Source organism: Saccostrea echinata, unplaced genomic scaffold, assembly GCF_033153115.1.
Source record: "Saccostrea echinata isolate AGI-Se365-2 ecotype Australia unplaced genomic scaffold, CSIRO_AGI_Sech_v1 ptg000030l, whole genome shotgun sequence".
NCBI classification, from domain to species: Eukaryota; Metazoa; Mollusca; class Bivalvia; order Ostreida; family Ostreidae; genus Saccostrea; species Saccostrea echinata.
The window spans coordinates 8,913,333-8,925,638 of record NW_026889779.1 but is presented as its reverse complement, the minus strand read 5'-3'; the positions used below and the strand labels follow the sequence as shown (position 1 = coordinate 8,925,638).

The window sequence follows — 12,306 nt, the reverse complement described above, 5'->3', positions numbered from 1 at the left end:
TGGAAATATAACGTATTCAACCAATTTAGTTACACAAATAAAAATACATTCCAGTAAGTTGGATGCCATTAATCCTGATGCTTCACCTCTCAGATGCTTCACCTTTCAGATGAAAATTGTGGGGAACAGAATTTACATTCATCTCTAAAAATTATAATACCGTAGGTACTTTTTATTACTGGGGACAGTTCATTGATCTGAATGACTTGCTTGGAAACACAAGACTCCACATTAATTAGAGTCGACTGTATATTTTATTTTGCATTGTGTAAAACCAGAACGTATCAAGTGACACCATCTTTAAAGTCTTCTAATGACTTACCTTTATTACAGTGCTCAAATCCCGCCGTGTCCAGCAGCCATGTTGCCACTCGTCCTTGGGAGGAACTTTGACTCTTAAAGCTTGATTTTCTCATTACAGGGATCATGTCATTGGAGCCCATACGTTGTGTCTCCCTCTTCAGAGCCTCTGGCAAACCTATACCTACTGACAAGAGAAACTCAATATAACTTTCTCAATTTATTAGATTTGGAAGAAAATTGTTTTTGTAGTGTATAAAATTGGAAGTAGAATCCTGTAGAATTGCTTTAATTTTGACTTTAAGTTTAGATACCACAAATTAGGTATCTTCTATTATATCTTTAAAGGAAAATGCCTTAGGAAAGATTTTTTAATCTAATGTGATTTCAGAAAATAGAAAAATTTATATACCTTTCTCAGAAAGAAAACTCTTTTAGTTTGTGTTTCAATACACACCAGGCAAGAGTAATTAGAATTTACAAGAATTGAGTATCTTAATATATGGAGATACAACTGTTTTTAATATACCAGTTAGTAAATAGGGCCTATTCAATTAATTCTTGATATACAATGTATTGTAAACCAACTATTATTCCAAACAATTTTTTTTCAATTCATCAGTCAAAAATTCATCAGCGACTATTACTTTTTTTGACTGGGGAACATTCTATATAATATTTTGGAGTGAAAGAAGATCACAAAACTTGCTGATAATTCATGAATGGAAATAAAAGTAAATTTACAGTACCTGGAGAAAATGGACTGGTCAAATCCTCCACTGGGGAGGTTATACCAGTTAATTTTGGTGACTCGTTGGTACCATACGCAATCTCGTGCTGCCTGTACAACCTGTGATGTCGGAACACGTTCAGCCATTCATCAAACATTTTCTTGTCTTTCATCTGTGTAAGATATATTAATAATGATATAAAAGCATTATTTTCATATCAAGAGAGGTTCTTCCCAAATTACAGTTGAACTTTGGTAACATGGATAGCTCTTGTACCATGGAAATGTCGAAGTGACTTGGAAGTCAAAACCTCCTTTAACCTCCGTACAGTAAAACATGGTTATAGGCTTATAGCTAACCTCCATATAGTAAAACATGGTTATGGCTAACCTCCAACATGGTTATAGCTAACATACTTAAAGGAATTTCCGCTTATTGTGAAGTGATTTTCATTCCCTGTGGTTTAAAAACATATTTTGATCATAACAGATATAATGTCAAAAATTTTTTGAATTGCAGTGATAATATATGCATGTCAGTAACATACAGATCAGTGAACCTGACAGGAAGATAACGGTACAAGTACTTCCTTCATTTCAGACCTGATCTATGTAGAATGCTACACAGACTATTAATTTCATGCTTACAATAATAATCACAGCTGTCTTACTTTGAGATGGTAGACAATATCTTCAGCATCAATATCAATCCGCCGAGGCTTTTTGTAAGAGACCACAGCCAGCCCTGTGTCAATAACACCATGATATTTTCCTTTCTGTATCTAAAACAGGCATTTCAGCTCATTACCCTGTGCTCAACTAAAAATCTTCATAAGGAGATAAAACGATTTAATGTTTAGGAAAAATTTCACTAAACATATTAAAATAAAATATTGGACCAATTTAAAAAAAAAAGGATTTGAGCTTAATTATAAAATGCATTTTCTATAACATACATTTTTATGCTTTAGAAAATAGACATATACTTGGGCATCATAGTATTACAAGACTTACATCTGCTGGGGACTTGGCATAGTACACTATTCCTTTCTCAACCAAGAAATATCTCTGTAAAATTATAATAATAATGTTTCTAAGAATATTTTGTGTCTTAAATCATAAATAAAATTCATTGAAATTTTATTGAACAGTATATAGTAACTGTTTTGAAAGACTAGTTATACATGTACCTTCAATTTCCATTTGATAGTGGGGAAGGGGGGTGGGGGGCTTGTCATTACTTATTAAAATATAACTTCTTAAAAAAAAACTTTATCCACATCCTGGGAGAGGGTGTCATTTCAAAAATCTATCTATGAACAATAGGCCAAATTCCATACGGTATGTATAAAGCAGATTTCACTATGCAAGACTTAATTTTCAAACTTTTTAAGAGCAGAATTGCTCAGGAAACTTTAACAGATCCTTGATTTGTACAACAGACACCTGCATCATCTAAAACAAGAAAGGTCATAATTGTATCCTTGGATGCCAGATCTAAGCAATTTTGTTCTATTTTGAGCTTATACTGGTAGTTACTTGGGAATGGACCTGCTTGAGAAATTGTAACTTGCATGATAAGTCAACTACAAAATAAAAGGTCACATGTAGTATTTCCAGCAATATGCATCCATACATGCAACATACATGCAACACTGCAAGTTTGGTCAATGTAGTATATAAATTCTTTTTTATAATAACTTTGAAACAAACGATGACATTCCTAACAGTACATTCTGGTTTTATAGCAATCAAATAAAAGTCCTTGTTGTGTAATTTGTCAAATGGCAAATCAAACAGCATGTGACTGATTGAAGTTTCTCAAAAACATCAATATACAAGTTTTTTTTAATTTAAAATTAAACAAAGCACAATAATGTATCCTCTTTCCAAAAAATGCAAAGCATGAGTGATATAACACAACGATAAGTTAGAGAGAAGATCCTGTATATTCTATAAATTTATGTAACATGGAGTAAGAAAAGGAAATCATTTGTACATAACAGAATATTTTTGGTGACAATAATTACGAAGAGTGAGCTAAAATTTAAGTATGGTATATGTATATGTATCCTACCTTATGCCAGCCCTTGAGTGGCCATCGGCGCCGCTTCATCAGAAAACCACTGAACTTATCTGGTTTCTTGTCACACCTCACCCCATCTTTCAGTCCCTCTAGAATCTCCCAATCTGTGTGCCGAGGCTTCCGAGCTTTACGGGCCTTTTTACTAGAGGTGGTGGATTTATGTGAGCTGTTCTGCCTGAGGGGAGCTGAACTTTTGCTGTTCTCCACCTGGGAGCTAGAGATTGAGACTTCATCTGACCCATCCTACAAACCAACAAAGTAAAAACTGTTATCATTTCCTTTTTAAAAAAAAAAAAAAAAAAGTAAATGGCCTTTAACTTGAATATTCCCTCGCTAAATCAATACAAAACAGACAAAATTATACTCATCAAACCTCTAACTTCCAATCCATTACTATTCGAAATAGAACTAAGTTGTGTTGTTCTCATTAAATAGCATATGGAAACAGTCTATTTTTAGTAATACATGCCTATCTGAAGAGCATGAAATGTACAAAAATGCCGAGTGTAAAATACTCCAGTTAAAAAGGATGCTATGCATGTTAAGTGTAGTCAAGTGGTTCTTTTCAATGGCTTACATCTATTTCCTCTCCCCCATGCTCATGCAGAAGAAAATAAGAATGTACATATCATTAAGACCATAAAATTACAAGTACAGTAATTTGTCTTGGGTATTGAGGATATGTCTTTAAAAATCTACTGGTTCATATACAACTAAGATGTATTTTTGCCTATCCTATTACTAAGATAATGGTTAAAGATTTTAGGTGTGACATTCGACACAGAGTACTTAAGGAAGGAACATACGGTCATGTTTTTTTTTAAATTGTTATATTTAAAATAAAACAGATATAGAAGAGTAAATACACTTTGGTTATTCTAAATTTTATTTTATGTTTTAGGAACCTTTCTTATTTAAATTAAACCATATCCAATGAACAAACAGCACACAAGAAAACTTCTAAAATGAACCAAAACAATGCATGTTCTGTGTTTTAACATCATCTATTATAATTCATTACACAGCATCCATCATATAGTTCTCAGACCGTTTACTGCATGATAGATTCCATGATATTTTTTCCAGGTATTTTCTACATGTTAAGCACAAAAGTGTTCCTATCAGAGATGATATTAGATATTTACACATAACAGCACTCTGAACAGTGTATCCTAAAATAAAGCTAAGCATATCCTATTTTACTCCAATTTCTGATTGACAATGACAACGTAGTGTACAGTATTAAACTGACCTTCCTCCTTCCCTCCATATAACACCGTTTATGACATTCCTACACCAGAACTCTACAAACTACCAACACCTTAAGAGGCATTCCGCAGTCAGAAGCTTAATTAGTCCCTGTCAATTAATCAATGACTAATCCCTATATGTCCAGTTCAGTCACACGCCATATGTCAATATGTAGTCCAGCAGTGAGTGTGTATTTTTACACCATAACAGACAAGACGTTGTACATGTAGTCAGACTGAAGTCTGCACAATAGTATCAAGGAAGTAACGGAATTTAATCAGATGCAAGCAGACAGGATGAGCTACATTAAAATTTCAATCTTGAGAATATTCCTTTTCTGTAATGTGTGCAAATTTTCTCATGCTTTAAAAAAATAAATGTAAATACATTGCAAATGCATAAATTGCATATTGTCAGTCTGTTTGCAGTTTTGCTTCTTGGCAGAAAAAAATTCAATTACTCTTTGTGGCAAATTTTATTTTTAAAACATGACACCTTGAAAACTAATAGAATTATTGGATTTTGTTACAAAGAAATGAATTATTTGTACAGCAAGACGGTCATGCTTGCTTACACTCTCTCAATTCACCAACATTTTTTTTTTATCTGCAACATGATGACTTACAGTAAAACTAATCATGCAGACTTTACCATATTGCTACAAAATTCTGTACTATGTTTTTATTCTTCAGAAATCAGATTATATTCAATAATCCAGCTTATTAATTTGTTCTCTATTTGGCTGTAAACTATAGTATGTCACACACTGACTTATCATAGCCTGACCTTTATATGTACTTCATTTGGACAGTTTGGACAGACAATATTGACAAAATTAAGGTAACATCATCGATAATTCAAGCTAACAGCAGCCTAAACTGGCATCACCATCCATCATATTTCCTCACTCAATACACTACAACCATTGATTTTAGCAAGAATAAATTTTGTCAATGAATCCATCAGAATTATAACAAGCATATTCTGTTAAATAATTGTTAACCTAGTAAATAACTGAAATGTAGGACACTTTAAGTGCTGCTATATTACATAATTTTATGATCTTTAAAATGTGTAAATTAGAAAGACTACCGGTATTCTTTAACCATTTCATTCTTCAAAAATTTTTTTTTTCCAATGACCTTGACCATTATGACTAATGAACTTAAAAATCAATATTCCAACTTAATTGTTCTGAAATTTCTTATTGCAGAAAAAAGAGAAAACTGGTAACAAATGAACAGACCAACCTGGATTTATACAATCTTCACAATGGTAAACCTTGAATTATTTCCTCCTATATTAAATCTTTAAGTTAGTAAAACATTTCCAATTTGTTTACCAAGCAGTCCCCAAAAAATTATGATGAAGGATTGTTTGGTAATTGGTGAGATGTTGGACTGCTATGTCATTTTTTACATTATTTGCATTCGTTAATCCTCAGATAAGATGGGATCAGCCAACACAAGTAAACACTAGCTATATATGTAATAAAAAGTAAAAGTTATAAATTATTTACTGACTGGGTTCCTGGTCAGAATGCTGAAAATGTTGCCTTGGCCTAATGGCCTAAGGCCTTCATTATATTCTTGGGTCCTTTGAAAGGCATACTGCCTTCTAACTCAGTCAGTAACTGTAAAGTGCCACGGAGTTGCTTCCTTTTTTGGAAAAAAGGGGTGTCAACTAGGAGAAGAAAACCCTATTTTTTTAGTGCTTTTTTGCCACTTAAGTCTAGCAAATACCTCAGCTTACTACTGAAAATTCTTGGTAGATTTGAAGTTGTCACACAAAATGTATATATTCCATAGACTTAGCAGTAATTGATTTTTAACAGAGAAGTCCTGAAGATATACTGAAAACTTGCAAAGGGTAAAATTGGAAAATTAGGTTTTACTCAAATAATGCAGCAATAAAGAGACACAATTGTGGAATGTCAATTAAGCATTTTGCAAACCAAAAAAACAAGAGATGCTTATGAAACACTTATCTCCCCCCCCCCCCCTTCAAAAATAATTGGAATTTTTCTAAGTCCAAGGGGCATAACTCTGTCAAAAATTGCTCGATCATACCCAAAACAACACTTGACCTAGATATTTTTATGATAAATCTGTAATACCAATTTCATTTCAGTATGTGCAACCTCTGCGAAGAAAATGAATGGAAACTGCAAAAAATTGGAATTTTTCTAAGTCCAAGGGGCATAACTCTGTCAAAAATTGCTCGATCGTACCCAAAACAGAACTTGACCTAGATATTTTTTTAATAAATCTGTATACCAAATTTCATTTCTGTATGTGCAACCTCTGCGAAGAACGGAAACTGTTGGTGGACCGACAGACAGACTGACCGACAGACAGCAGCAAAGCAATATGCCCTCCCTTCTTCGAAGGGGGGCATAAAAATATAGACACAAAAAACATTAAGAATTAAATAACTCAAGAAAATCTGAGTTAAACACCTTTTGTCATGTTTAACATACTCTTATCTTAGCAAACACATACTATTCTGAGATATCCCATGATACTCAGTGACTAAAATACTGAATTTGCATTTAACTGCACTTTCAGTTTATGCTTGGAGCTGAAAGCTCAGCCAAAAAAAGTGAGATGGTTCATGACTCTCAAGTGAACTAAGTCTTCATCTGTTCTATCTCGAGATACTTACTGAATCAGACTCAGATTCACTGTGTCTGAAGTGATGCTTTGAGCTGTTCTGTGAGACTTTGCGAGTTACTCCTGGTGAATGATTGAGCAGTGGCAAACTTTTTACTGGTGAGATGTTGGTAGACATCTTGTAACATCAGTTCAATTTTTCAACTCTAAAAACAGACCAGAAAGCCATTGAATGATCACATAAATGTAAAAAAAAAAAAATAATAATAATAACATCTTATCTACCAACAACATTATTTACCTACAACTCATTCATCACAAAGTTTTAGATGTAAAATACAGGAAAATCTTCTGGAACAAACACAGTATGTATATATTCTTACTAAAATGAAAGAAACAAGATCACCACAAGAAATTAAATGTACCCGGTATGTTTTTCATTCCTCACACATTTTGTAAAAAGCTATCAAAGCATGATTATATTCACCTGGCATTTCTATTAGAATTCAAGCACAGAATATTCATCTGTAATAAGATTTAATAAACTTATTCAGTTCAGCAGTATTATACATGTATTCTAGGTCTAGCTACTCTTAAAATCGGAAAGTCAATGAATACAGAATAAAAAATCTAATTCCTATTTTACCATCTAACATGTCTAATGAACTTCATTTTATTTCCTAGAACATCCCCTGCATTTATAACTTTCCCAGCCTCAAAACCCTGTCAGCTGGGATAAATTGGTGTATTAGGTGAGAAAAGCCAAGGGTTTAATTCAATTCCCAAAGTCAATCATTCTTCACACTTCAGATATGTGGGATCTGAACAATTTTTTTCCTAAGTACAGTCCTATACAAGCCTCTATCTAACAATCTATCCGTCATGTAAATGTAGTATTAGCTAGCTCACAAATAAGGTTTTTTTTTTTACAAGTAATTGCTTGCGGTCCCAATGGTTATGATCCTCCTTATACTCCAAAGTTCTACATCAATACTCCAGGCCTGTCACACAAGTAGTCAGAGATGCTAGCATTTGCAGTAATGAAATATTTAGAGGAGGCTTTTACAACCACTTCTACAGACAGACTGACTTGAATGAATGTTGCCCCATTATAAGGTCATTTACACATCAGTAATCTCCCTTGATGAGGTATGCTAACATTTGTAAGAAATGTTTACTTCAATATATATCATGATATATTGACCGAATGCTTTAACTAGAATGAACACAGTTTTGCTTGTATCATTTTTTTTTTATATAGTTCAGTTAAATTATGTTTTGATCATAAATCTTGATCAAAAGTGGTGTAATGAAAATCTTTTAACACTTTTTGTACCTGCATGATTAGATTGGCAGAGTTATCTACTGTATGTATGTAATGGACTTGCAATAGTGATTTTTTTTTCATGATTCATTTAAAGACAAGGATGTTGAGAAATACAAAGCCCTTTCCCAAGAAGTTTATGATTTTTGAAATTATTTTTCAAGATCTTGCTGTCATAATTCAATAACATACCAGATTTGATGTCTTTATCCCTTTTTTCAAAGACCTTGGATTATTCAATAAAATTCTTAAAGGATTCATCTCCTATGAAATGACATACAATAACTAAGAGGCTGTTGTACCTTTAATAATATACCAGTAGAATACCAACTGATTATGAAAAGCCATTATTCCTACATGCCAAAATTACAACAAAATTACAATATTTCCAAAGCTTTCATTGATTAAGCTGCAGAATATGAAGTCAATATAATTAAAGTTATAAAGCTCTCCAATAGTCAATAAAATTTTAATATTCTCAAGAAAAAGTACACAACATAATTTTCTCTTGGTCTTAGACTATATTGTTATAAATCTTCACAAAATAGCCCAAGAATCTAACACTGAAAATTAAAATCTTTCTTTTTATTGAGATGACTTTGAATATTAAATACAGATGAAAGAACTCATGCTGATATTCACCTAAATAAACTGAACTAGTCTATAACTTCCTTGAAGGATTCAACTTTTAATTAATGGTTTAAAAAAGATCAATGTTCTGAATCTGGTGAAGCAGTCTCTGTTTACACATCCCAGATGAAATTTTTTTCAAGCCTATACAATATTTTACATCTAGGGTGAGTTAACCATGCATCGGACACATAACTTTAAGCACTAAACTTTCATTGAACCTGAGTCTCTTCGTGTTTTTACTTGTTTCTGTCTTAAAGGTGAAGATTTAAACTTTTTAATGATGCTGATTTTTATTTTCATGTTGTGACAAAAATATCACAAGAATGGCCTTGAAATTACGTCATATTTTGCATCATCAAAGGGGAGTAACCAGAATTTTGCAATTTTTACCATGTTATTTAGAGTTAAACAAACACCATCTTCCAAGGAACTTTGAGTAGAAAGAAATTAGAGTTGTCGTTCTTTTAAAAAGACTTCAACAGAATGAGTTGGACCTAGATAAAAATTGTCAATGATTGATAATTTTATGGAAATTTTTCAAAAATTTTACTTCAATGTTTGTTTAATATATTTTAGAGTTGTTTTTTACTAGTATGTTTATTTCACTGTACATCAGACACAAATTAAGTATGCATCAGACACTTTCCGATGCATGGGTAATCACTTCCATTTTCATATAAAACCCACATGACAGCTGTTTTTTATGGAAATACAAAATAAAAACTCTAAATTTTCAGTTAAAATACAAGTTTTCGATATATGACCACCAGAGGTGGACTCAATTTATTTCTTTAAACTAGATGATGATAACCCATGAGACAAAGGTGCGAGTTGCCATATTACTATCATTGTAAAGCCTTTCTTAGGCTTATTAAGCGCCCAAACAAACAAAAGTCAACCGTAATTTGGTTCATCCAGTTGTTATCCTATGCAATAACTGGGTTTAATAATTGGATTTTGAAGTTCAAAAAGTCATATTTGGGTTTAATTTTTCATTTATTCTTCAAAATTATGGCTCTTATCAGCTTATTGAGAAGGCCTCCATGTGACAAGAGCTGGGCAACAGTATCGTTATCATTTTTTTTTTTAGGGGGGAGGGGGATAATAAATGATACCGGCAAACATTCTCATTTCTTTGGAAATGTTTTCTATAAGATTATTCAAACTAATATTAATCTTATCTATTAATCATTTCCTGTATCACGCTGAACAAACAAAAGAAATAAATAGCATAAATTAGTAAAGAGACAAAATTTAAGGGGCTTTTTGCAAATGAACATTCTATAAAAATATCTAAGGGGCGCTTTGACAAAAATAAGGGGGTGCTTTGACCAAAATCAGGGACTGACCATTGCTTGGTGATGGTTTCGAAACTGAATTTTTCTATAAAATTATATTAAGGGGCGCTTTGACCAATATTTGGGGGCGGTTTTGTAACATCATTTTACTGTAAAATTTCTTTAGGGGGCGCTTTGACCAAAATCAGGGGGCTCTTTGACCAAAATCATGAGACACTTTGACCGGAACAGTTTTGTTAGGGGGCAAATTGACTGGATTTCGGACAGCCTTAGCCTATCCGCGAGTTAGATTTGCCAGAAAATACAGTTTTTGGTGTCATATAAAGAGCATATCATTATTGTGTAATGTTATATCAAGTTGAACACCTTTTTGAGTTTGAAGGATAGGATAAATTATTTTCTTTAAATTTTCCCAATAGCCTGGTCACAGCATAGATCTGGTAACAATCATTAGACTGCAACTTTTTCTAAACAGGCTCTACTGCGAATAAGTTTTTGTGCTATTTGCCCAAAGTAAAATAGTCAATGAACTATTCACTGGCAGCATTGATTTCCCTCATGTTTTGTCTTGGAACTTTGCTACTTTTATCTGAATCATGACATGACACAGGTAGTCTGCTTTGAGAACCCATTTTACTGACCATTCGGACAATAGCAAGTTTATTGTCCCATGACAGCAACTATTTCCATGGGGAAATAGTTGCTGCCTTGGGGGACAATAAACTTGCTATTGTCCTTATAGCCAGTAAATAGGTTTATAATATTTATCAATATATAATAATAACAATATATACAATACTCTGTAACTTGTTATACAATACTGTTTCCCAAATGGTATAGAACTATATAGATATATTTTGGCAAGGCTTTTAGAGCTATAAATTTGTACAACATTTCAATGAGATCAAGTCCATCTTACAACATTACAGTAACATGGGATATTATTCTGTAGTAAGGTTGAACTCGTCACTGCACCAAGGTGCGACTTTTTGTGCATACTTGGAAAATAACACATTTGAGAAAAAAGTGTGATAAAATTGCTAAATCAAGCTATTCTGAATAGCTTTATAAAGCTATATAGCTAAATCAAGCTATATAGCTTAATCAAGAGATTGTGCCGGACCTGTCATATTTTATCCATTGAGAAAATACTACCCTTTGGTAAAGCTTTCGATCAGGGAGTCTTACTATATAGGAAGACTTCGAGGGAGGGGGCTAGCTAAGCTATAATTATACTATTCTAGTACCGGTACTTGCATTAACTGATTTAGCAATTTGACAAAATCGTATGTTTGTTACCGAGTAACGTAACGTCTTTATATACTTAAAATTAATCTGTAAATGGAAACTGAATAAATTATGCCAACGACAATACTTTAAATGTTTTTTTTAAACTATTCTTAATGTAAGTACTCACAAATTTTAACTCCAATGCTTTCGTCCAGTTTTGACTTCACTTGACAGCCATCTTTCCGGATGCTGATTACCCCCCTTTTTCGGTGACTAGATAGCGCTTTTTAAGGGTGCGTCGATTTACCCAAATGGACCCAAATGGAACCCAAATGGACCCAAATGGAACCAAATGGACCCAAATGGAACCCAAATGGAAATCAAATGGACCCAAATGGAAACCCAAATGGAAATCAAATGGATCCAAATGGAATATTAAACATATATTATGGTATTCTCAAGTTGTTACTTATTTAAAATATGGAAAATAATGAACTTGCAAATGGAGAATATTTTAAATTATTCATCTCTAATATTTTTTTTTAAAATAAGAATTAATCTTTTTTCTATTTGTAATAACATTTGCATATCATTGAATACAAAATTGAAGTATTTCTTTTTAAAGTTTATATAGTTTTCATGGCCGTAGGAACCGTTGGGGGGGGGGGGCACAGACCTGTGCCCCCCTCCTCCCCCCATAATTTTGCCGATATATAGAATACTAAAGAAAATTAATTAGTATTTTAAAATACAATATAAGAAATGAATAATTAATATTCTACATTTGTAAGTTCATTATTTTCATCAATAAGTAACAACTCGATAATACGATAATATGTATT

The 12,306-nt window shown here is 32.7% G+C and overlaps 1 protein-coding gene across 2 annotated transcripts in view; it reads right to left on the bottom strand.

The window, feature by feature from the left end:
- Positions 1-11,690, bottom strand: part of LOC133197226 (oxysterol-binding protein-related protein 6-like) — a 30,714-nt gene extending 19,024 nt beyond the window's left edge. Inside the window, exons 1-7 of one of the 2 annotated variants that reach the window (XM_061333144.1) lie at positions 11,652-11,690; positions 7,032-7,185; positions 3,108-3,359; positions 2,045-2,098; positions 1,702-1,812; positions 1,050-1,203; positions 323-484 (exon numbers count right to left, since the gene is read on the bottom strand). In XM_061333144.1, the coding sequence (XP_061189128.1) occupies positions 323-484; positions 1,050-1,203; positions 1,702-1,812; positions 2,045-2,098; positions 3,108-3,359; positions 7,032-7,157 (859 nt within the window). In that variant the 5' untranslated portion in view covers positions 7,158-7,185; positions 11,652-11,690. Of the gene's footprint in view, positions 1-322; positions 485-1,049; positions 1,204-1,701; positions 1,813-2,044; positions 2,099-3,107; positions 3,360-4,368; positions 4,591-7,031; positions 7,186-11,651 lie in introns of those variants that run through there. The other variant, XM_061333145.1, reaches the window with a different exon arrangement.
- Positions 11,691-12,306: the final 616 nt, after the last annotated feature.